The sequence below is a fragment of the Citrus sinensis genome, chromosome 7 (assembly GCF_022201045.2).
Source record: "Citrus sinensis cultivar Valencia sweet orange chromosome 7, DVS_A1.0, whole genome shotgun sequence".
In the NCBI taxonomy this organism is placed as follows: domain Eukaryota; kingdom Viridiplantae; phylum Streptophyta; class Magnoliopsida; order Sapindales; family Rutaceae; genus Citrus; species Citrus sinensis.
Window position 1 is genome coordinate 13,640,310 of NC_068562.1, and position 25,777 is coordinate 13,666,086.

At 31.5% G+C, this 25,777-nt stretch overlaps 3 protein-coding genes and 1 pseudogene across 7 annotated transcripts; 3 read left to right on the forward strand and 1 right to left on the reverse strand.

Annotated features, from left to right (window-relative positions):
• The first annotated feature begins 4,792 nt into the window (after nucleotides 1–4,792).
• On the forward strand, nucleotides 4,793–8,114 carry LOC127903860 (probable disease resistance protein At5g63020). Its single transcript, XM_052445123.1, has 2 exons — nucleotides 4,793–7,591; nucleotides 7,837–8,114. The coding sequence occupies exon 1, from the start codon at nucleotides 4,886–4,888 to the stop codon at nucleotides 7,562–7,564; it is 2,679 nt and encodes an 892-aa protein (XP_052301083.1). The 5' UTR covers nucleotides 4,793–4,885; the 3' UTR covers nucleotides 7,565–7,591; nucleotides 7,837–8,114.
• Nucleotides 8,115–8,443: 329 nt separating this feature from the next.
• Nucleotides 8,444–9,826, forward strand: LOC127898813 (disease resistance protein SUMM2-like; annotated as a pseudogene).
• A 420-nt stretch (nucleotides 9,827–10,246) lies between these two features.
• Nucleotides 10,247–13,590, reverse strand: LOC102613201 (protein ABA AND ROS SENSITIVE 1). 5 transcript variants are annotated; one of them, XM_052445128.1, is made up of 8 exons: nucleotides 13,412–13,590; nucleotides 13,211–13,310; nucleotides 12,877–13,096; nucleotides 12,286–12,577; nucleotides 11,420–11,495; nucleotides 11,269–11,315; nucleotides 10,963–11,158; nucleotides 10,247–10,661 (listed from the first exon to the last, which is right to left on the reverse strand). In XM_052445128.1, exons 1-7 carry the CDS (start codon nucleotides 13,495–13,497, stop codon nucleotides 10,984–10,986), a joined length of 996 nt encoding a protein of 331 aa, XP_052301088.1. In that variant the 5' UTR covers nucleotides 13,498–13,590; the 3' UTR covers nucleotides 10,247–10,661; nucleotides 10,963–10,983. The 5 variants fall into 5 exon arrangements, with proteins under 5 accessions (XP_052301088.1, XP_052301085.1, XP_052301086.1 ...); XM_052445125.1 differs by having other exon boundaries at nucleotides 10,247–10,504; nucleotides 10,963–11,167; nucleotides 13,412–13,588; XM_052445126.1 differs by having other exon boundaries at nucleotides 10,247–10,584; nucleotides 10,963–11,167; nucleotides 13,412–13,588.
• Nucleotides 13,591–24,336: 10,746 nt separating this feature from the next.
• Nucleotides 24,337–25,483, forward strand: LOC102613496 (uncharacterized). The gene is made up of 2 exons (XM_006465163.4): nucleotides 24,337–25,009; nucleotides 25,141–25,483. Exon 1 carries the CDS (start codon nucleotides 24,401–24,403, stop codon nucleotides 25,004–25,006), a length of 606 nt encoding a protein of 201 aa, XP_006465226.2. The 5' UTR covers nucleotides 24,337–24,400; the 3' UTR covers nucleotides 25,007–25,009; nucleotides 25,141–25,483.
• Nucleotides 25,484–25,777: the final 294 nt, after the last annotated feature.

A 25,777-nucleotide genomic window follows, 5' to 3' on the forward strand; every position in this document is an offset into this window, starting at 1 on the left:
TAAAAAATCTAATAAGTATTGTAACTTCTACTTTTACACCAAAATATACAAATCAGAAAGATAATAAAATATCGATCAAAAGTAATTGTAAGAATAAGATCATTATAATATTCTAATGCCTCGTTTATCATCTTGATATCTACTGCACACCATCATCATTCTAATATCATTAAATAATAACATATAAGTTAAAAATGATTTATTATATTTAGTGCTTTATTATTTTTATTATGATCATATATATTAATTGATTAACATAATTATTTTATAGTTGATAGCCACCATTGATTAGTGATTATTACAAAATAAATAAGATTATAAGAAAATGATAGAAAAATAAACTCAAGTCTATGGATTTTCCTAACAATTAAAGAACTTATTCAAGCATTCAAATGAGGAGGAGAAGCGAGAGTAGACTAAAGAGGAAAAAAGAGACTAAAATTGTAGAGTGAAAAACTTAAAAAAAAATGAGAGCAGGCTATCTTAATTTTATTTTACACTTAATAAATTTTTGTCTTATTATCAACTAAGTACCTTTAAATTTTAAGATTCTTAAATACATGCTAATGAATAAATTTTATCATCATTTATAATTACATAATTGTTAAGAATTTTTTAAAATAAAATTACATTAAATGGTGAGTCGACATGGATTTTGATATAGATATTAAGATAAATCCGAATTTGCTCCAGATCCGCCTTAGATCCACGCATTGATATCCAAATCTGATCCAAATCCACTTTAATCCGACCCAAATCCGATCCAATTGGATTTCGATCACATGGATCTTGGATCAGATCCGATCCATTGCCATCCTTTGTGGGAACCAACCTTCTATTCTCAAAATTGACTATTTTGCCCCCCCATAAAATAAAAAAAGGTCCATTTGTCCTTAGTTAAAAATTATTATGATTAATTGATTAATTAGTATATTATAATTAATTAATATATTACTGTTAATTACTACTATTACTAGTATTATTATTATTATTATTATTATTAATGATAAAAAAATTTACAATCAATTAATATATTAAAATATTATTAAAATAATTACTAATAATAATAATTTTTGAAAAAATAATCACAATAATTAAAATACACAAGAATAATTATGACAATAGTTCATTAAGTACTTTTAGTAATTTGATACAATATAACTCATTTTGATTTCGATTCTAAGACAAAGTAAATACATTAATGGCAATCTGACTCATTCCAATTATGATTCATATAATTCAAGTAAACAACTTATTTTGATTTTAATTCTATATTCCAATTCCAACCCATTTTCATTTCTGCCCATTCTGATTCCAGCCCATTCCGATTCCAGTTTAGTAAACGTACCATTAGTGTAACTTATAGCCCACTAAAGATAAGCTAAAACAAGATTCTAGCCCCACACGATCCCCCATGCTGGTTACACTAAATATAACTGAGGCATATTTTTAATGTGATATAAGTTACAGTAAATATAACTTAGGCAAATCACTTGACCTAGGGATGCCAATGGGACAGGTTCGGGACGGGGACCATGCCCCCATCCACATCCCCGAATTAGAAGCAATCCTCGAACCCGCCCCCATACCCGGAAATTCAATTTTGGGTGTAGTTTGGGGACATCCCCAATAATTCCCGAATAGGGCCGGGATTAAAACGGGGTCCAATCCCCAATTTTTTTTATATTTATTTTATCTTTAAAAACATAATAATTTTATGTATATACTCAATTAAGAACTTTTCAAACATGATAATTTCGCTATTACTTGCATATTTTTTTTATGGATATTCTTATGAACCAAACAAAAAGTTTGCCAATTTACACAGTAAACAATTTCCAACCAATTAATTTTTTTAAAGAAAATTGTAAGAATTTAGAGTTATGGAGATAGAAACTATATAATAAGAAGAAATTATTTAAGATTTTAGGATTTATATATATTTTATAAATAAAACATTAAAAGAAATGCCTGTTATTAGGATGAAATTTTATGAGTAAGATGATTAACTTTAATATATGGGTTTGTATTTTATAAATTAATCTGAGGTATTTTAGAAAATAAATCCAAAATGGGTGTTATAAGAGCTTTAGAGGGGTGTTAAAAGCTCAACTCTTTTGAATTTTATTGCCCAATTATATAGTACAGTAGCGTGATTGTTATGTATTCATTTTTTTCAAATATAATAGACGAGCTGCGTAGTGCTCAAATAACAAATATTAATAATTCCACACACACGCACACACATATAAATACATACACACATAGATACATATTGTATTTAATCAAGCAAAAGAAAGAACCCTTCCCCCGCACTACGCCAGTGAGGGGAGAGAGGGAGAGAAAAAGAGCTTTTTGTATTATATTTCATTATTTATATTTAATAAAAAAATATTTGAAGTTCGGATTCGGGTGCCCGAAAGAATCTCTAAATTCAAACCTAAATTTTTATTAGGTCTTGCGCCTATTCTCCAAATAGCTCCTATTCTATTCTTAAGGTTTCTGAGAACTCATACCAAATTCAAATTCATCAGGAGCCCACGGGTCCCGGAGCTCGCGGGAATGTCGCCATCCCTTCCTTCATCTGATGGAAAGTTCCCATAAACAAATGTTTCTTTATTTATTTATTTTTATAAAAGAAATTTCAGTGCGAATGTCTTTTGGACGTTTCCAATTGTCATGATTAGTCCTTGAACCTTTGGTCAAAACAGTATTATCACGCGTTGATTGTTTGTATCGCAAATGCTAGTGGCATTTGAAAGTTAGTCCTTGAAAGTTGATATAATTAATTACAATCTACAAATGTTTAACAAAAAAGTGGGATGGATATGGCACAAAATTAAAGCTAGCAGGATTCGTTGGAAAAGCTATTTTGACAAAACTTCGTTTATAAAATTTTCAAAAAATAAAAAAATAAAAATATTTTAATTAAAAGTAAATTATATAGGTCCAACTACCGTGCAGTTGATGTATGGTACCCGCATTTTGTCCATATATGAGTTGCCCGTTAGATATAACATAGAACTTACTTCAACGGCATAGATGTATTCTCTTTGGTTTTTAACATTGACATCTCTATAGTTTTTCAAAAAAGCAAATAGTCAAAGATTTGATACATAATTTTAGATGATTTTTAAATTTTATATTTTGATCAATTGATTTAATTTACTATTAAAATTAATAACAGTATAAGTGCAATAACTTGAAAAAACTTTTGAATACATAAATTTTTTTATTTTTTGAAAATAATATAATATCACTTTAATCTATAATAAATAATTTAAATATATAATTAAATTTTAATTTATCAATAATAATATGACCAAATGACAATGTTAAAAAATTTCATAATAATCAACAATGGTTTAGTATTCAAATATAAATAATAGAAATATACTCTAATTGTAAATAGTAGTAATATATTAGACTTACATGTTAAAATTTCAAAACTTCTAATTTTTTCACTTTTCAGCAAACAAGAGGGAGTAATTTACCAAAAACAAGGTGTTGATGCTGAAATCCAAACGAGTTGGTTAGTGACTCAATTTCAGATCCCCGCATCATCATTAAATTTGTTTGGTGAGAAGCTGCTAATTGATCTTCAAGAATATTCTCTGACTATGAGCAGAACATTCATGAGCATATAATCTTCAAGCTGATAATCAATAAGTACCTGAAATTACAGAGAATGGTCAAAGGCGCTGGAAGTTTTTCCGGCGTAAACCCTCCGACGCCCAAGTCAGTTTATGGGTTTTCGGGAAAAATAAAATATGTCATTTCTCATATGGCTTAATAAACATTGCCTTAAAACCAAAAACTTTTTGAATAATTTGCAGAAAAGTAAAGTATCCAGAAAGAATTTCTCAGTGAGATCAAGACAAAAAGAGCTCTCCCTTGGCGTGGTTTTCTTGGGGTTTTTATAAACACCCCACACCCACGACCTTAGATCGTGACAATAACCATTAAATGATCAAATTCGTGCCCTGATTTTTCGGAGGAGCTTTGTGGTGGTTTATTTTAACTGAGTCTTGATTTCTGGTCATCATCTGGTCGAGGTCATCTGCTCAAGCTCATACCACCTGGTCGAGGTGATCTGCTCAAGCTCATACCACCTGGTCGAGGTGATCTCCCCAAGCTCATAGCACATGGTCGAGGTGGTCTGCTCAAGCTCATAGCACATGGTCGAGGTGGTCTGCTCAAGCTCATAGCACTTGGTCGAGGTGATCTGCTCAAGCTCATACGACATGGTCATCTGCTCAAGCTCATACAACATGGTCATCTGCTCAAGCTCATACGACATGGTCATCTGCTCAAGCTCATACGACATGGTCATCTGCTCAAGCTCATACCACCTGGTCAAGGTGATCTGCTCAACCTCACAGTACCTGGTCGAGGTGGTCTGCTCAACCATTTACTTACTTTCACTTAGAGGAGATCATGGTCGCTCTATTTAATTCCTCAAACACAAGGGGTACCGTGCACCCGGAGCACATAGCTTCCTCCAAATTGTATAAAAAAATAGAAATATTTTAACTAAAAGTAAATTGTGCGAAACAACTTTAATATTTTGTTTCTTTCATAACTTTATCAAAATTTTGTCATCAAATATTTTATCAAAGTAACGCTGTAAACAACAAATTAAAGTTTAATTTCTTAATTACAACTGGCAAAAGAGACGTTTAATTATTTAATTACAAGCGGGATAGTCTCTTTTGTTAAAGGAAATTAAAGTTTAGTTGTTTAAACCGAACACGCGTAATCTTTTCAAGCACAAACAAAAGAGATCATAATTCAAAGTTGATGTTCTCTTCGCAGCGGCTTCTATTCATCGAACTCCATCGTTAAAATTTCCTTGGCTTGTCCTGGTTGAATTCTCATCCAAAGTATGGGTAACATTTTCCAAATCACATGCGACGGCGCTCTCTTTAACCGTTGCCTGGATTGCTTTCTTGGAAAAGCAGCATATATAAAAAACCTCAAACAAAATCTTGCAGACTTGGAGACTGAATTGGGAAAACTAATCGACGCAAAGGAAGATGTGATGAGGAGGGTCAACACCGCTGAAAGGCACCCAATGATGAAAAGGCTGAACAAAGTTCAAGGCTGGCTTTCCAGGGTCGAAGCTGCTAAATCCGACGGTGACAAATTGATAACATGTGGCTCTCAAGAAATTAAGAAACTATGTCTTGGAGGCTACTGTTCCAAGAACTGCAAGTCAAGCTACGAGTTTGGCAAACAAGTGGCTAGAAAGCTGGGAGATGTCAAGACTTTAATGGCTGAAGAAGCTTTTGAAGCGGTAGCTGAGGAAGTACCACAACCTGCGGTAGATGAGAGACCCACCGAGCCAACCGTAGTAGGCTTGCAATCACAATTTGAACAAGTCTGCAATTGTCTTGAAGAAGAATCAGCCAGAATTGTTGGCCTATACGGCATGGGCGGTGTCGGTAAAACCACACTATTGACTCATATCCACAATAAATTTATTCAGAGTCCAACTAATTTTAATTATGTGATATGGGTCGTAGCGTCAAAAGATCTGCGACTTGAAAACATTCAAGAAACTATCGGGGAGCAGATTGGTTTGTTAAACGATACATGGAAAAATAAAAGAATTGAACAGAAAGCTCAAGACATCTTCAGGATTTTGAAGGAGAAGAAGTTTTTGCTGTTGCTAGATGATTTATGGCAGCGGGTTGATTTAACAAAAGTGGGCGTCCCTCTTCCTGGCCCGCAAAATAATGCATCCAAAGTGGTATTCACAACCCGTTCCGAAGAAGTTTGTGGTTTGATGGGAGCTCACACGAGGTTTAAAGTGGCGTGCCTGTCAAATATCGATGCTTGGGAATTGTTTCGGCAGAACGTTGGAGAAGAAACCATGAACAGTCATCCCGATATTCTTCAACTAGCCCAAACAGCAGCTAGAGAGTGTGGTGGTTTGCCTCTAGCACTTATTACCATAGGCCGAGCCATGGCTTGCAAGAAGACACCTGAAGAATGGAGTTACGCAATTGAGGTGCTAAGAACATCAAGTTCTCAGTTCCCAGGTTTGGGAAATGAGGTTTATCCTCTTTTAAAATTCAGTTACGATAGTTTGCCGAGTGACACAATTAGATCGTGTCACTTATATTGTAGTTTATATCCAGAAGATTATTGCATTTCTAAAGAGAAGTTGATAGACTGTTGGATCGGCGAGAGACTTTTGACAGAAAGGGACAGGACTGGAGAACAAAAAGAAGGATACCATATTCTGGGCATTCTTCTTCATGCCTGTTTACTGGAAGAGGGAGGAGGCGGTGAAGTAAAAATGCATGACGTGATTCGAGATATGGCATTATGGATAGCATGCGACATTGAAAAGGAGAAGGAGAATTTTTTTGTTTATGCTGGCGTTGGATTAGTTCGAGCACCCGATGTCAGAGGATGGGAAAAGGCAAGGAGGTTGTCATTGATGCAGAATCAAATTAGGAATCTTTCAGAGATTCCTACATGTCCTCATCTCCTTACTTTGTTCCTTAACGAAAATAACTTACGGAAGATCCACAATGACTTCTTCCAGTTTATGCCCTCTCTCAAAGTTCTAAACCTGTCACACTGCGAACTAACCAAGTTACCAGTGGGGATTTCGGAGTTGGTTTCACTGCAACATCTTGACCTCTCAGAATCCGACATAGAAGAGTTGCCAGGAGAGCTAAAGGCATTGGTAAATCTTAAGTGTTTGGATTTGGAATACACAGGGAATTTAATTACAATTCCACGTCAACTAATATCTAATCTTTCAAGGTTACAAGTGTTGAGAATGTTTGGTGCTAGTCATAAGGCAATTAAGGAAGCATCAGAAAACAGCATTTTATTTGGTGGGGGTGAACTCATAGTAGAGGAACTGCTTGGTTTGAAACATTTAGAGGTGATTAGCCTCACCTTGAGAAATTCTCATGGTCTCCAAAGCTTTTTGAGATCGTGGAAGTTACGAAGATGTACTCGAGCACTCTTACTCCAATGCTTCAACGATTCGACATTGCTTGAAGTTTCAGCGTTGGCATATCTGAAGCAACTTAACAGATTGCAGATTGCAAATAGTGTAATATTGGAGGAATTAAAGATGGATTATGCAGAGGAAGTTCAACAATTTGCTTTCCGCAGTCTCAATATGGTTGAAATATGCAATTGCATTAAATTGAAGGACTTGACATTCCTTGTTTTCGCTCCGAACCTCAAGTCTATTAAAGTAGGAATTTGCCATGCTATGGAAGAAATCGCAAGTGAGGGAAAATTTGCAGAAGTTCCAGAGGTGATGGCAAATCTAAACCCATTTGAAAAACTCCAAAATCTTGAAGTAGCTGGTGCTAGAAATTTGAAGAGCATTTACTGGAAGCCCCTGCCCTTCCCACATCTGAAAGCAATGAGTTTCTTGCATTGCAAAAAGCTTAAAAAGCTTCCACTAGATTCCAACAGCGCGAAGGAGCGTAAAATTGTTATTTCTGGAGAGAGAAATTGGCGGGAACAGCTTCAGTGGGAGGATGAAGCCACACGAAATGCTTTTCTTCGCTGTTTCAGAGATGTTTGAGCAGAGATCACATTTGATTAATTTCTGGTGCGTGCTTTTTCTTACACTCTGCTTGTTAATTTCCTTCATGTACAAGACTCTTTTTCTTGCATTCATTTGCTGTATATAATTTTATGAGAAAAAAAGTTATGAAAATTGATTACTATAATTTTGGACAAGTGGAAGTAGGGAAAAAAAATAAATGAATAAAAATGGTGCATCAATGCTTCAATATTCCTAATAATGTTATCCTCTTTGTCATCTAACAATCTTTTGGTTTGATCCCTTTGAAGGTACTCTTTGAGATGCGGTTTCAATCGAGCGGCGGATTATTTAGTTTCAATCAAGCAGAAAAATAAAATTCCTTGCCCTGCGCGGATGTTAATTGTGATGTGAAATATATATGCTGATATGTTATTTACTTTCAATCGCATTGACGATTTAATTTTAAGTGTGTCTATTTACATTCTAAAATATGCTTTGGATATTTTCTACCCTGTATGCTCATTTGATAGTTTTTGAAAACTAAATTTTCACACTCTAATAAGTACCATAACAGTGCTCAATTAAATCAGGTAACAAGTAGTGACAAAACGTGATCAAATTGTACATTTTTAAAACTTCTTGTAGTTTAGTTATATGTCTTGCGAGACTTCTTCGATCCTGTTGATATTATGGCAAACATAAAGTAATTATATAATAATTACCCTTTAATTTATTGTTTATCATTTAACTAAGTTTATCGTAAATGATGTTCCGACCCTCCGTCGTTCATTTTTTTAATTTAACGAAACGAAAGTATTGTTAAATCTTCTGAAATTTCTTATAGTTCAGTGAAAGATAAATCAACTGCATACAGATATACAGCAACTTCATTACATTCATCTTTTAATCAACTGCATGTATGTCACGAATGAATATTCAAAAATCAAGTTAAGGGTGGGGCTATTTGCAACTAAACAAGTCTATGTTAATGAACCACCTCTTATGCAAGCAAGTTGTAACACACGTTATTTTATTTTATTTTTTTATTTTTTTTGTTTTACGATTATTGTATATCTAGTTTAGAGAATTGTATATCTATTTTAGAGAAATAGTATTTTAGGCTAATGATTTTAAGGGTGTTTTAATTTTCTTACTTTATTTCTTTACAATAACGAACGATTAGAGAGAATTGACAGTGACTTCTTCCACTCTATGCCTCGTCTCAAAGTTTTAAACCTGTCAGGTGCTGTACGACTGTCTTCTTTTTCCTTTAGGGATTTCAAAGTTGGTTTCATTGCAACATCTTGATCTTCCAGATACAGAAGTACCAGCGTTGCCAGAATGAGTTAAATGCGTTGGTAAATCTTAAGTCTTTGAATTTGGAAAACGCACGGAGGTTAACTGTAATTCCAGGGCTACTAATATCCCGTTTTCCAAGTTTGCATGTGTTGGGAATCTTCGGCCCTGGTTATAGTTATTGGAGGAATTGGAGGAACTCTGTGGTTTGAAATATTTGGAGGTATTAAGCTTGACCTCGAATAATTCTCGAGCTCTCCAATGTGTTTCGAGCTTGCATAAGTTACGAAGTTGTACTCAAGTTCTGTTCCTCAAAAGACTTTGAACGTTCGAAGTCGCTTGATGTTTCAGCTTTGGCAGACCTGAAGCACCTCAACAGATTACAGATTGTAGAGTGTTATGAATTGGAAGAACTGAAGATGGATTATACAGGTGTAGTGCAAAACAGGAGCCAACCTTTTTGTTTTCCACAGCCTCAAGAAGATTCAAATAGACGATTGTAATTAATTGAAGGACTTCACATTCCTTGCTTTCTCTCCAAACCTCAAGTGTATTAAAGTAAACGGTTGCCGTTATATTCAGGAAATCGTCGGTGATGTTCCAGAGGTGATGTGAAATCTAAACCTATTTGCAAAACTCCATTATCTTGGTTTATCTTGTCTGTCAAATTTGCAGAGCATTTACAGGAAGCCCCTGCCCTTCCCACATCTGAAAGAGATGAAGGTAATTCGTTGCGATAAGCTTAAGTAAGCTCCCGCTCGATTCCAGTAGTGCAAAGGAGCGGAAAATTGTTATTCGTGGATACACAGAAAGGTGGGAACAGCTTCAATGGGAAAATCAGGCCACTCAAAATGCTTTTCTTATCGATGGGGTTCGATATTGGTTCCGATCCTGATTCCTGAGTAGAGATTGTATTTGATTTCTGGTTTTGTGCCTGCTTTTTCTTGTATTGATCATCTTGTTAATTCCCTTCACGTAAAATAAGACACTCTGTTTCTTGCATTCCCATTTCTTGTTCTAGTTGCTAAAAGTAATTTTACGAGTACAGATTCTTAATAATGTTTGTCCTCTTTGTAATAATCTATGAAACTTTTGGCTTGATTGATCCATTAGCTAGTACGTGATTTGATTTCTTCAATTTCAGATCCGTGGCAAGACATCTCTACTCTCTTCGGGGCTTTGCAATTATGGCTCTGCATTTTGTATATTATCACTTACTATGTTTCATTTTAGTTCTCTTTTCCAAGTATTAATTTGTATCGTTCATTGTACCATAGAATATATACAGCAGGAGTTTTTTTTTTCATTTAAAAAAGAAAAAAAAAACTAGGGTCAAATATCGACAATCAAGCATAAATATTAATTTTGAAAAACGAACCCTGTATTTTTCAAATATTTCTTTCAAAATTAAGAATCGAAAAATATTTCCCAAATGATCATCACATTTTGCTCATCTCTCCATTTCTAAAGACGCGCATACAGATTACAGACATTCCCCAATTACATTATTCATCGTTCAATCAGCTGCACGAATGTCGCGAGTGAATCAATATTCAAAAATTTAGTTGCATCGTCGATAACTAACTTACAACTTAACGTGAAACTTGTCCACATAAGTTAACGAGTCCTAGTAAAGCTGTGAACAACCTCTTGAGCAAGCCAGCAAGTCCCGTCAACGGCCTTTCAACAGAAAGATTTACTTGGTTAATGCCCTATTTACATATTATGTTCCATCGATTACATAGGCAGTAAGGCTCCTTCTGTGACAAAATTTCAGAAATGATGCACTCTGGTTACTCTAGCCAAGACAGACAGTTGGTTCAATGGATATGCGCAACTGAGAAAGAGTAGTCATCAAGAATGGATAACACTATAAATACTTTATCGATAACAGATAATGCAAAATTTATTTTAAATGACTGGTTATGGGTTTGGATTCAAAAGCTATTTACATATTTAATACTGGAAAAATAGAGAAAAGCAAATGAAACTGAGCAAAAATTGCAAATGATGCACCATCATGCCAATTGGGTGTTTAGATTTTGATTGAGATCTGTGAAAACATACTTAATTTCAAACCAATCTCACTCTTTTTATAAAAGTTACTACAAGAAGTTGAAAAACGAAAAGAGTTCTACCAGAAAATTTGGGGGCAGACATCACAGGTGCTGAGCCCGCCAATCAACAGCAAAGATCTCTTCACTATCATCGTCACTGGATAACTCTTCTTTTGTAGGTTCTTTGCGAGCAACCTCAGAACTACCTCTGCTTTTCGCTGACCTGGAAGCCGCTTCCCACTCCATTTTCTTCTTCCTTAGAGCTTCCACTTTCTCCCTGAACGTCCTATAGATTGATTTTAAAAAATAAAAAATAAAAATTCGTAAGTTAAAAAAGATAACAAATAGAAGATGATATTTTGCTGCTGTTGACATTATGCTACTTACTTTTGGTCCACTGATTCGTACTCTTCTATCATTTCTGCAGCATCAATCTGCATCTCACAAGTCCATTTAAGATTATTAATACTCTTCCAGACATGTAAATCCCAAGACAGGAATGGTTCAGCGACTGGGAAAAGGGAGAAAAACAGCTCACCTCCTCTTCTTCAAAACGGTCATCCACCTGTTTCAAGTCCTCTTGGATCAACTTTTCATATTCCTTGTACTCATCTCTGATCAAGATTTGACATAAATTCAAGATTACTAGAGAGTTGTAGATCTGTATAAATACACAATAGGGGAAAAAAAAAATCCATCATATCTAAACGGTAGAAGAGGCCAGCAGATTGACTAAGTATATAGGGAAATCAATAAAAATCGGCAATGAAATTTTAGGTGTAGGACTGGCATTTCCCTTTGTATTACGATGTAAGTAAACATCATAATATATCTCTCCACTCCCTTCTTTCCTCGAAACTCAGAATGAAGTCTAAAACTTAACACTGGAAGTTTCTTATTGACTGATTAGATGTGCTATCCAGCACGCAATTTTCACACTTAATCACAACAACAATAATTCACATTTGGTCGCAACGCCTTCAGCCATTGTTTCTTAATAGTCTTATTGCAATCCTAAATTATGCAATTTCTTTTTTAAAAATAGAAACTATTGATTAATGACAAGACAGAAATATAAAACCACTATTGATCAATTTTTTTTTTTTTTTGGAAAACACCAAAGCCTATAAATTAAAACAGCAGCATATCAACGTGAATCAGTCAACAACTTATCTCAGCACAGCTCTAGATTGAAAAGTTCTTTACAGAATCTTTACGATCTCTAAACTAAATGAAGTAGAGGCACCATGTTTAGGATCATGAGAATAACAAAATACAGGCCTTACACTACTATTAATGCACTCAAAACATAACCATACAAGAAACTATTAATGCATTTACTATTTATCAATATTTTGGCAGGTTTGGAAATAATATTTATACATATCTCAAATAGGAACTTACTTGACATCTGGTTTAACAGGCTTAATTCCACGTGCAAGTAAATCAGCTTCTTTATTATCGAAGAAGCCTTCAGGAAGAGCTCCCTTTATTTGCTTGGCTTCCGAATCTACACTCTGCTTTGATTTCTCTGGATGCTCCTTGAGAGGCTGACCCTTTTTTGCATCTACAGCATTACCATTAGGCAGCTCATCCATCTCATTTTCCAAGACAACTGACTTCATTGCCTGAGTTTTAGCAGAAACCCCAGACGTTTTGTTTGAATCAGGATCCACCAACTTGACAGAATCTGTGGCTAAAAGTACATTATTTTTTATCATGTAAATAAACGTTCAAAGTTTCAACCAGCCTAGTTCAAATACTGAATACTATTAATAACAACAGCAAATGAATTAGAATGTCAAGATTAATAGAAGAAACTGTAAACGGTGAAAATTCTAAACAAGATAAGCATTTTGAAGTTAACCAATGTAACTACGATAAAAGCAACCGTTAGAGACTTATTCAGAAATGTATTAAGTTCCCGTTTTGCACAATTCCAGCAGCAAACAAGTAATGTTCTAGTAATCACTTGGAAGTTAAACAAGTTCTCACCAGTTTTTGGTCTCTTCGCCTCCTGACTATCAAAGAAATTCGAAGGAAGCACAGAAGACGTTCGAGCTTTACCCAATTTCGCCGAGCTTTCAATCTCTGCATTTTGCGATGCTGAACGGCTTTCACTTCTAGAAGACTCTCTACCGGCCTCAGGCTTCGCAGCATCACTCACCATCCGACTATTATTTCCAGTAGCACCCGCTTTGATATTTTTAATTGCCTACCCAACAACACACATAAGCAAGTAATTCAATTATGACCAAATTCTCAGAAACACTAATAATTGACCCATTAATCAAATTTGTTTTCGGTGAGGAGAAAAAGATTGGGGCACCTCATGATGTTTGCGAGAAGCTTGGTGGGCATCCCACTGCGAGTCAGATTTCAAAACAACATCACAAACTCGACAGACAGGTTGATCAAATTCGTTATACCTGTATAAATTTTTAAAAGAAACCCTAATCATTAATAACACTAACTAATCTGACGAAAATTTCAATAAATTTTTTTTTTAAATCTTTTTTTATTTTCTCACCTTACAAGAGGAGAATTTATCCGCTTCTCCTTCTTCTGGGCATTCAATTTAGCGCGAAATATCGCCTTTTTTCTCGCTGCATCCATCTTTTACGAAGATTGAAGCGAAAGGGATTCGTCGTCTTCCCGTCGACACTGATTTTGATTCGTTTCCTTCTAATTTTCGTATTGCTTTCAGGGATTTGCAAGTGAAAATTGAAAGAAAATGGGCCCTGCTGGACGGGTGTAACCCGACCTCGTTTTATGTTGGGTCGAGCCCATTAGTTTGAGACAAGGACACAAAGAAAATAAGGGCTGGGCTGGGCCTTTCTCTTTTACATTTCTTTCCCGAAATTTGGAACTCTATATAAACTCTAATTAGCAATAGCAATAAGAAGTTTATCAAAACCATTGTTTAGATTAATATCAAGAGTCTAATACGAGTCGAATCCACTTTAAGATCATATATATGAAAAATGACCTCATTAATGCACATAGAGGAATCGAGTCCCTTCTTATATGAGTTATTTAAATGTATATAAATTGTTTGTCGATAAAATGAAGGAGTTTTCGTCCTTTGAAAAATAAGATGATTTAATCAGTAATTTCATAATTTATAAAAATTTATCATCTATTTGATGTCATGACTTCGCCATAGATACTCTTGAAATATTATTTGAGAAATGATGGGATTATTATAAATCCTAACCATACGTTTTGGTCATTATGCAAGCTGTGTAAGATATTTCAAAATTCCAAGTGAGACAAATAAGAAAATTTAAATTTCATGACCATTAATGTTGCCCTTGTCGTGCATTGATTGAAGAAATTTCCAAATGCGGGGTGATAATTATTTGATTAGAGACATTGATGAAATGATAGCGCAAATAAAAACCAAAAAATCAACTCGTGGTTCTGGCTTCAAGTCAAGTCTCTTTGATTTAGACTGATCAATCTCAATTAAAACAATCAATTCATGGAATATGCAAAAGCTTTTAGATTTATTGTAGAGAATGTTAAAGCATTTGAGTTTAATGACTAGTGGATACACGATTGAATTGAACGAATTTAATGAATAAAAGATAAATTAATCAGTTTAAGTGAAAAAAAAACTAAGAGAGTGACACTTAACTAATATGTGTAATTTGCTATTCTATACTCACCTTAAGTATTTTTTTATTAATTTTATTAACCGGCCACCAACTACATTTATGTATTTAGTAAAAGTAAAAGTTACTATGAGTGGATGATCTTAATCATTGTTAATAATGTTTATCCATAGGATTTTTTAAACTATTCTTAAGGTACCATTTCTATTTAACAAAGATAATCTAATTTACAAATAACTAAAACCGATGTTGATGATGTTCTCAAACTTATTTGCGTAAACAGAATAAAAGATATTAGTACGTATGTTATTGTTTTTCAAGAATAATAATACAATTATAAAATTTTATACAAATTTAATTTGTACAAATTGATGTAGTACGATTGATGAATTTGAATTCTCTCCTTATTTAATCTTTCCTAAACTCTATATAAGATCATAACACATATTATATGGTTATTTAAGTCTTTTTCTAAGGGTGAGATTCAATTTACCTTGAGACTTTTCTTCTTAAAAGAAAAATAGATCGTTTTCTTGGCTAAATAAACGCGTGAAACTCAAACCGACCTCATCACAAACGGCTGCTTCTTCATCGCTTCTTCTTCTCTACTTCTTATGTCACAAGCTTTAAAGTTTTAGTTTAAACTTGAGCAAACAAGAAACGTTCCCAATTAGTTCTTAAATTTTTTTAAGAATTTATATCATGGAATTAGAGTAAAATTGAATGCATTATTATTATCGGTAGTCTGCAGTAACAATTAAAGACACTTGAAGTAGACAACAATATCAATTGAAGACAATTTCTATTGTTTTCAATTGCAATCGTCTCCAGTCAATTTAATCTCATAAATATTGTTCCATCTTCCTCATTCTCCATTTAATTTGGGTCCCTAGACAGACAAATTAAAAAAATATAAAAATATAAAAATATATATAAAAAAAAAAAAACAAAGAAAGAAAGCAAAGCAAGACATCTGACATGCTTGATTGACTATCAAAGTTTATTGGGTGATCATGAAATAGGAGGAAAGGCAATAGAAAAGTAAAATGAGAAATATTGACCGACTAAAAAAAAAAAGTGGAGTTAGCGATGTTAGACTCAGGTGTTGTTTGTTTTTTTAGTATGAAATCTGAAGTCTGAAATTAAATTTTTTTAGACATTTATTTATTTTAGGTTGTTTGTTTTTTTAACTTATTACGAATAATTTTATCTGAATAGAAAAAATAGAAAAAAATCCACTTTTATCTGAAGTCTAAAGTTTAAATGGAAAATTTTAATTTCAAATCTCAAAAATACTCTTAACAATTCATGTTTTTTTAATATTATGTATAAAACTAATATTTTGTATTATTCTTGAAGTTATTTTTTTAATTACTTTAAATTTTTACTCACATAATAGCGTTAACTAAACTAAAATATTGAACAAATCAAATAATGTTCATTGTGATGAATCAAAAATAAAATAGCAGTGTTGACTTTATAATAAAAGTTGATGTTATAATTACATCTTTTACTACAAAGTTAAATTAAGGTCAACAATGATATTTTCTTTTTAATGCTACCAAACTACTCAACTTGTGAAAATTATATATTGTGAATAACAAATATATGCACCACTTAAAAGCATATTTATGTCAAACTACTAATTTATAATTTTTTCTCTTCAGATGTTGAAAAAGTAAAAATAAACATGTCATTCAGATATTTACATTCAGACTTATTCAGACTTCAGTTAAATTTAGACATATTTAGATTTCAGATAAAAAAAAAAAACAAACATAACCGTAGACATGCATTAATCTTAGAGTTTTAATAAGGCAAGAAAACGATTTATTTTTATTTTAGTAAAAAAAGTTTAAAATCAATTAAGTCTTAGGGTTCATTTGCTTTTTCGACTTAGTGATTTAATTGATTTAGGGGCCATTTTTTTTTTAATTTAATGACTTAGTTGACTTAATTTTAATCAATTAAGTTTTTAAGTATGTTTGTTTTTTTCACTTAATGAAAATTTTCAACCATTAAGTAATTACGTTATTAAGTTGAACTTTTTATCTTTTTGCTTACTCTAAAAAGTCTGAATGAAATCGTTGAAAAATATTCTCTAAAATATCTCTATCTAATTAATTAATTTTTATTCTTACCTAAATAAAATTTAATAATTAGCATTATTATCCATCTACCTGTGATAAAATGTAGTGGTAACTATTATTATTTTTATCTTTTTTATTTTCTTCAAATTAGCATTTTTATTTATCTTCATAATTTTTTATGAATATTTTTCATATAAAAACATCATAAACTATAATACAATTGATTAACATATTCAATATAGAATATTAAAGAGTTGTATTCAATTGAAAATGATTTACATTATGATAATATATTATCTTATTTGTATTCTTAAAGATATTTATTATTTGTTTAACATTTATAATTTGAAAGGGGATAAATATAAAAATATTAGTTTTCAAAATTTTCAAGTTAAAAAAACAACTTAATATTTATTTTTAGTGATTCAAGTAAAAAAAAAAAGAAACATATCATTCAGATTTAGACATACAGCTCTATTCAAAATTTAGACTAATTCACATTTATTTAGATTTCAAACAAAAAAACAAACATCACGTTAGTCTTAGAAAGACTTAAAAAATAACACGTCTCATGATTTTATACAAAATTTAGGAAAGATTAGATTAGGAGATTTTGATTCACATGATTTTTTTTTTCATCTAACTAGTAAATTTATACCACGTCATCTTGTACAAAATAATTTGTAACTATGTCATCACTTGTTTTACAAATTACTATTTTTTATTTTTTAAAAATAAGAATGATAAAAACAGATTGGATAAAAGCGTTCTAGGAATATTATACTCTATAAATGAAAATGATGGCCATGGCCTTACATTTTCCGAAGAAAAAGATGAAAAACGCCAATATTTATCACCATTTTTCATGTTTTCTTCTCACATTTCTCCTTTAGAATATTCTATCAAATACATCTTTTTCAAATTCTATTTTTCTTGTTACAAGCGGTGGCGGACCTACACGTGGGCTAACCGGGCTGACAGCCCGGTTTAGTCCAGAAACAATTGTTTATACCCCTTACTTTTTCATTAATTTAGGAAAATAATAGAGTTTTATTTTATTTTCATATATGTCCCTTACTCAATCACCCTTATATTTTCATCAATTTAGTATAACAATAGAGATTTTATTTTATATTCAAATATGTCTCTAACTCAATTACCTTTATGTTTTCATCAATTTAGTACACCAATAGAGTTTTTATTTTATATTCAAATATGTCCCTAACTAAATTACCCTAATGTTTTCATCAATTTTATATAACAATAGAGTTTTTATTTTTATTTACAAATATGTCCTAATTCAATTATATTATTTTCAATTGCAATTAGTGACTTATTTTATAAAATGATTAAATTACATATTTATTGAATAGATTGAAAAATTAGGGAGCTAAAATTTGATTATTGCTTTAATTTATTTTAAAAAACTTCTAATTGAAAAAAAATCTATCAATGTAATATAACATCGTCATTAGTATTAAAAGTACTTACAGAAACAACATATAATAACAATTATCAATATTTTCATAAAATTTTTATGTGAATTTTCAGATTTTATTTATTAGTTTAAAAAAACTAAGAGAACAAGTTAGAAAATAAAATTTGAGTATTTTAAGAAGCTTTTGATAGAAGAATAATTAACATCTAGTTCTTTAAAGAGAGGCAAAGCGCCTGACAAAGAAATAATTGCACCCAAATTCCTTTTTGCATAATTAAGTTTAGTTTATTTTGAAACTTTTACTAATAACTTTTACAATTTGAAATGATGAATAAATTTTAATTGTTTAATTTATTAGTTCTGTTAATTTAGTATTTCACTTCAAACATAAAAGTTTCATTTGTAATTTTTAATTGATTGTAACTACACGTATTGATCTATTTTAATTTGAAATTATTAATTGAATTTTTAATCCTTATATAATTACATGTTATTATATGTTGAAATTTCAGATTCTATAATTAAAAAGTAGTGTTTTCATATTTGAGTTGTCTTTTATTTTCTACTCTTTTTATAATTATTTTTGTATATAGTACATATTTAGAGGGATAAAGTTCTTGGTGTTTCTCTTTATTTAATGTACATTTTTCTACTTATAAATTTTTATGTTCACTTCAAAATATAAATTTTAAAATTTAGCCTAGAGTAATATTAAGTCTTGGGTCCGCCTATGATTGGTTACAATTATAGAAACACATTATCAAACATATTTTTAAATTAATGAACAAGTATCATTCATTCATTCTTCATTAAGAAAAAATTAAAAACAATATTAAACCGGCCCTAAATAACTATGTCACAATACTATGTGTAACACAACTATTGTTGTTTTGGTGCTTAGACAAAAATACAGTTATATAAGACAATAATTCATCAACAAAGTACAAGCATATTATATCCATAGAATAATGATACGTACACGCTAAAGTGTCCAAAAAAACTGTCGGCAGAAAAGATCTTACAAGTGCAATTAGCATTTATCAAAACAGATAAGGACTCAAATGATTAAATTCCAAACTTCCAACCCACGTGACTCGCGCTACAAACAGTTTGATAACTGCCATTGATCATTTGTCACTCTCATTGCAGGTTCATCGCATGAATTTATTAATTAATTGAAGTTAATTTGTAGAAGGTTTTGTTTAGCTGTATTGATTGTTTAATTATTTCAGAGATTATATATATACGAGTAGTTTTCTAGTTCAGATCATAAAGTGCAGAAAATATTCGGAAAAACTTTAAAACTGCAGGTTCTAAAGACTTAAAATTTAAAGCGTTTAAATAGTACGATTTATATATTTTCTCAGACGTTTCTACACTTTAAAATTTCGGACTGCAACATTTCTAATATATAGTTAGGAACAAATTACATTCGCATGCATATAGAGTAAAAGCATCAAAATCATCACCTGTTAACTAACTTCATTTAGTTTTATGTTTGAAAATCACTAATTAGGTGCAAAAGATGATGAAAGCATGCAATTAGTGAACTTCTCTTAAAATAATTTTAATTAATTAGTGTCCATAACAAGCAACATCACTAGTTACCAAACCAATTGTAAATCAACGTGAGTGACTAACATTGATGTGGGATTTCTTTTTTCAAAATAAATAATATTGGCTTACCACTCATTATATTTATCACTAAAATACAATAATATTGATGTAAATGTTATAGTTAATTATGTATAGAGCAGTTGTGTTTGTTTGTCTATTACTAAATATATCGATCACATCCATTCCACACTTATCAAAAATAAATTTAAAAAATACTATAAAAATTGTATGAGCGTTTCTTTTTTTGAAATATTGTATCAACAATTTTTTTTAAAGGTAAGGTAATGGTTTTTTAGTCCCTTACTCATTCAGAATTCGAATTTGAGTGGTGAACTAAATAAAACTATTTAAAAGTTACTCAGTTTAACTCCTGGATGCATTACATTACAAATTTACTAATATTAAATATCAAATTCCGTCATTTAGAATTCGAATTAAAGTAGTCAATTAAATAAAACTATTTGAAAATTACTCAACTTAACCCCTGGATGCATTATATTAACAAATTTACTAATATTAAATATCAAATTCTGTTAGGATTTCCCACATGAACCCCAGTATACATAACGTAGTCTCTATATGTGAGTGTACGTGTGTGTGTGCGCGCGCGTGCATGTGCGTGTGTCTCTGTGTGTGTCAGGGATTCTCTAGATGAGCTATTACTTAAATTTAAATAAGGAATTTCCTAGCCACGAAAGGTGGTATGGTCCCGATGAAAGCGTCTCTTAGCTGGTTTACAACCAGTTTGTTTTGTTTCTCAGTGCATCTTTGTGAGGGGTAAATCGCTATGAAAAAGAGGGCAACTTTTGTGTAGTTTGTAATTGTTATGATTTTCTTTTTCATAATTATTTCTCTTAACAGATCTCATACACACACACATTCTCAAGTGTGGGCATCTTCATTTTCTTAATGCAGACACTTTGTTAGGATGTGCGGTTTTATAGTATTAAAATCTGACTCTATTAAATTCATAGCTTAGCAACGTGTTTGCATGAAAAAAAAATGAAGGCGTCTGCACTAGAGAAGATTATATATATATATGAGAAATGTTCCAATTCAGAATTTTAAAGTGCGGGAACGTCCGGGAAAATACATAAACCGTGCGGTTTAAGCGCTTTAAGTTTTAAGCCTTTAAAACCCCACGGTTTTAAAGTTTTCTCGTACGTTTCCTGCACTTTATGATCCCAGACTAGAAAACTACTCATATATATATATATATAACCACACACAGTAGGATTTATAGTTATTCGAATTTGATTCTAAATACATCAGTAAAGGAAGTGGTCTATTTTTTTTTAAAAAAGTTTATTTTGTTGAAATTTGCATTATTATAAGCAAACAAGAAATGAAAAACTAACTTAACTTGGACAAGAATTGATCCCAATACTGTTGGCTAGTAGGCAGTATTGATTATGCCCACACGTACTGGGCATTTGAATGATCATTTTATTTAGGAATGGCAACGACAAAAAGAGCTTGTATTTATTATCTCAAAATTGCATGGGTCTCCATAAGCGTGCAACGTGAATGAACTGATCATGTGGGATCTCAATTAAACTCGATTTATGTACAATAGAAATCAACAAATTTTAAAGATATGTTTGTGTTTGAGACTATTCTTTTTCAAATATATATTAGGTAAACTTTTTTTTTTGTTTTCCAAGAAGTATTTGAGGGATTTTAATATTTCAAAAAAAATATTCTAATTTAGCTTTACGGTTTGTTTCATTATAAATGATAAGAAATCTTTGTTAATTAAATGGATCCTAATTAGATAGCTCTGTTATGGTGCAATCTAAATCTCTAGCCATTGAAAAGATTCTTCTTCACATGAGCTAAAAAAGAAATAATAGAAGGGTTTAACAGCCAATTAATTCCTTTTTTAAAAAAAAAATTATAGTTTAAAGTTCTCACCATTGTTCTTTCACTTAAAAAAAAGTAAAAAAAAACAACATTTGTCGCTCACGTGCAAATAGTACTCCACACTCACAAGTCACTAGTGAGGCCGTGGGAATTTGAGTCCAAAATGTAATCCATCTATGCATGCATGTGAATGTGGGTGAAAATTGGAAAAACAGACAAAACACTTTTATAAAGAAGTGCTTTTGAAACAGTTATGCTTGGTGCTGAAGCCATAAATTAAATAGAATGAATTGACAAGGTTTAATAAGCAACAAAAAGTAAAATACACAATTGATAGATATGCATGTGAATGTGGAAGAAAATTGAATAACCAACAAAACACTTTTAAAAGATGTGGTTTTGAGATAGTGCTTAGTACTGAAAGTGATTTAAAGTCATTAATTAAGTAACAAAACTAGATACCAAATATCCCAATTGTTATGGAGCCACAAACAAAAGAGTCGTATCTACCATTTTTTTTTTCTATTTTTACTTTATTTTTGTTAACTATTTTTGAAATATTTTGTATTAAATTATTGATTACAAGATATATAAAAGAAATTATGTCTTTGGTAAGGCGGCCGGGCTGTCTGTGATAATTTGGGCGTCAAATTAATGATGATTATGTTCCTTAGGAGTTAGTCTAATTAAGGCTTTATCTTTATTTTTGCATGCTTTCAATCTGGGCATCATTAGCAATCCGTCTCTGAATCTCGCAATTTTTTTTTTCAATTGTAATGATTATAAACTTATCTGTGAGTTCTCTCATGTAAAAAAATTAGATCCCTTCATCATTCTTAATTTCATCAATTTCTGAATTGAGTTGTAATTTTTTTTCTTCTCAGTATTAGGCTCATTAGTGTCATTTTGATCCGACTCATTTTACACCTTTAATCTTGAATTCTTTGTGTGTGCGTGCGTGTATGTAACAAAAATAATTTTTATATCATGAATCTATACTCTGTCATCGACCTTTTTTTATTTAGAAAAAAAAAACCCAAGGGATTAGAAATTCTCAACCCTTAGGAAACCAATATTACAAGGTTTTAAATTTCTTTCAGCATATAGATTATATACTTCGGCATAATTAAGTTAAATTGTCAACACTTTAAGCTTTCAACTGAAGGATTACTTTATATTATTTTTAGGCTAATCAAGATAATAATAAAATAGTCTTATACGTGATGGCAGGCAGCAAGCCTGCAACTAATACAATTAAATTACAATTATTTTAAAAGAAATAAATTACATGTTTGTAATCTTATTATAAATTCAACAAAATTAGATTCAAGTGAGTTTTTAAAGATTTTAAAAAAATTTTGCCATATGTATTTTAATAACAGTATATGGGTAAGAATTAATTTCTTTTCCAAATTCAACCTAATTAATCAATTACATTATATATATTTATAGAAACCAAACGGAGACATTTTTTTTTATCAAATATTAATAAATGAATCACTGCAAAAAAAAATGCAAGAAATTCATATGTAATAAAGTTTTTCTTCGGGAGTCGTAAGGATTTAAGAATTAAATTAAGGCAAAGCTGTGATGTCAACTCTTTTCCTTTTTGCTTTTAATTTTTATGATAACGCGTTCAAATATAATAAAGTGGTAATTAATTAGTTAGTGATGGCGGACAACACCTAATACAATGATAATTAACAATTAAATTTTATGTTAAACAAGTCATCTTATTTTTATTGTATATCTTCAAACCTCCCTCATATTTAAACCGACCAATTTGTATAAAGTAGTTTCTTGATCAAGTTTATCATTGATATTATAAGACATCATAATTAACTAGTAATTGTTTTCTAAAATTAAAAACAAAATTTGAAATTTTCCCATGTCAATTTGCAAAACTAATTTCTTCTTTCTTTTATTTTCCTAAGTTAAGCCTAAGCCTAGGACGGACCTAGCAATAACCCAATCTACTTCTGTTAGGTGAGATTAATTAATCTAGAAACTCAATGGATCTTAACCATGAAACCATGCTTTTCACACGTTATTCAATATGGTCTTAAAGCAACGGAAGAAATTGAATAGCTTCTTTAAGCAGGATTAGTAGTTGATGAGTTAGAGCTAATTAATAAAATTTGTCATTCAAGTCAGTTGGTAGCATTGATTCAAAGGGAGTTGCTTGTAGTTAAACTAAAAACCAGAGAACCCATCTTTTCCACAAGTCGAGTTGCCTTGTTTGAAATTTTTATTCCAAAATTTTCCACAAAAACAGAAGTAGTGGGGGGTCCATACACGTTACTCTTTTCCCATAGCGTGATTGATGGCAATCCATTTTCTCTCCAAGAATTAACAATCCTTCGCTCACACTCCTTGATCACATTTTTTGGTGTTAACATTGCCATTTGGCCATGCAAACCCCACTTCAAACTTTTCTTTCTGCTTTATTCATTCTCAAGTTTCAACAACCATATCATAAAATGGAAGATAGAAAAATATATATATAACAAAATTATTTGATTATGTTACTATTATTGAGTAATGTTACTACTATTATAATGAGCCGTACTAATATTAAAATTATTTGATTGATCCACAATTTCAATATTATTCAAATAAAATTATAAAATTACGTCATATGTCCAGTTACTCATCAGTGAATTAAATTGTTTCACTGCACTAAATCATTTCTGTATGTTTTTATTTATTTATTTATTATGCACATGCATCCCATTTAAGACTCTCTCATCCGTAGGGGCACAAAAAAAAAATTATTTATTATTTAAAAAAAAAAAACCATTTCCCCTTTTCCTTCTTTATATATATATAGACACTCATATCTCTCAAACTTTCAACACGCATCACACATTCATTTCATTACACTTCAAAGAGTCATGGACTGGTTTTCATGGCTCTCTAAAACTGGCTTGGAGCCAACTCTCGTGTATGAATACGGCCTTGCTTTTGCTCACAATGAGCTAGAAGAAGAAGACATAGCTTATTTCAACCATGAGTTTCTTCAAAGCATGGGCATATCTATAGCCAAGCACAGGCTAGAGATCCTCAAGCTGGCAAGAAAAGAAAAGGGAGCAGCTGGTCCAAAGCCTGTGTCAAGGCTCATAGTTGCTATCAAGAGAACAAAAAGATCTCTTGCTAAGTATTTGAGGACTTGGGTTCGAAGAGAAGATTCATCTACAGCTCTTGTTGTTGTGCCTAATAAGCCTAGTTATGGCACAAGATGGAGAAGTGCCATGTTGAAGAGGAACAAGAAGTTGATGCTGCCTAAACCCGGAAGACTGCTCCTCACCAGTGGAAGGGTCAATAGTTTTTCAAGCCCTGTATTTAGTTATGATCATAATAAGGAGGAGAAGATGAATGGTTATGATCATCATGAACATGATCATGATCATCACGAGGTTGCAGATGATGATCGGTATTGGTCAACAGGAGTTGAAGAGATCAGATGGGACACAATGTTTCAGAACTTGAAACCCACATGAAAGGTCAAATTTTTTCTTTTCAATATTTTGTTCTGAATTTGATTTTAGATTGTAATGGTGAGAGATGGGTTTTTGGGGTTCTTCCACCAGATTTTTATTTTTATTTTTTTATTAAATTTTTACTTAATTTATAGGGGTGTGTTAAAGAAGAAGATCATTGAATTGATCTTTTACTTTAGTGGTGGGTCAAGATAAAAATGAAGACTTGGGCAGCAAGGGTCTGTTTCGGCAATCAAGCTGTCTCCACTTAGCTTTTGTATGCTATAATCTTTTTTTCTTTTTACCTTTGATAGACAAGAATGCACTAGTCCTTAGTGTCTTTTTGAAAAGAATTTGTGTTACATATGTGCAAATACGTAGCAAGAATTGTATCTGTATCCGTTTTTTGGGTTGAAAATACTGAAAATTTGTACTGGCAGAAATATTCAGATATATTTGTTTTGGCAGAAATATTCAGATATATTTGTTTTGGGTGAATCTTGACTCTTTTGATAGTGTTGTCACTTTTATTGAAGTGTAAACATATTTAATATTGGATTTTGGCAGCTGTATTTTGACCAAAAATTTAAAAAAGCACAAATGGGAGCGTCCGCATATTTTATATTTATGAACGACAAAGAAATGTCCGGGTTTAAAAGGTTCCATTTACTGAGAATTTTTACATTGGTAAATTTCTATTACTTCATGTTGCAATAATATTTACAACGTATACAATTAGTTTATGATCCAAAGAATACATTGAAGTACGATCCTAATGCAAAATAAGACGTC

Excerpts from the sequence above, each read along its gene's own strand:
- LOC127903860 (XM_052445123.1), top strand. The coding sequence starts at position 4,886 with ATGGGTAACATTTTCCAAATCACATGCGACGGCGCTCTCTTTAACCGT.
- LOC102613201 (XM_052445125.1), bottom strand. The coding sequence starts at position 13,497 with ATGGATGCAGCGAGAAAAAAGGCGATATTTCGCGCTAAATTGAATGCC. Across the intron at positions 13,311-13,411 it reads ATAAATTCTCCTCTTGTAAG|GTATAACGAATTTGATCAAC; the intron begins GTGAGAAAATAA and ends AAATTTATACAG. Across the intron at positions 12,578-12,876 it reads GGCGAAGAGACCAAAAACTG|CCACAGATTCTGTCAAGTTG; the intron begins GTGAGAACTTGT and ends ATGTACTTTTAG.
- LOC102613496 (XM_006465163.4), top strand. The coding sequence starts at position 24,401 with ATGGACTGGTTTTCATGGCTCTCTAAAACTGGCTTGGAGCCAACTCTC.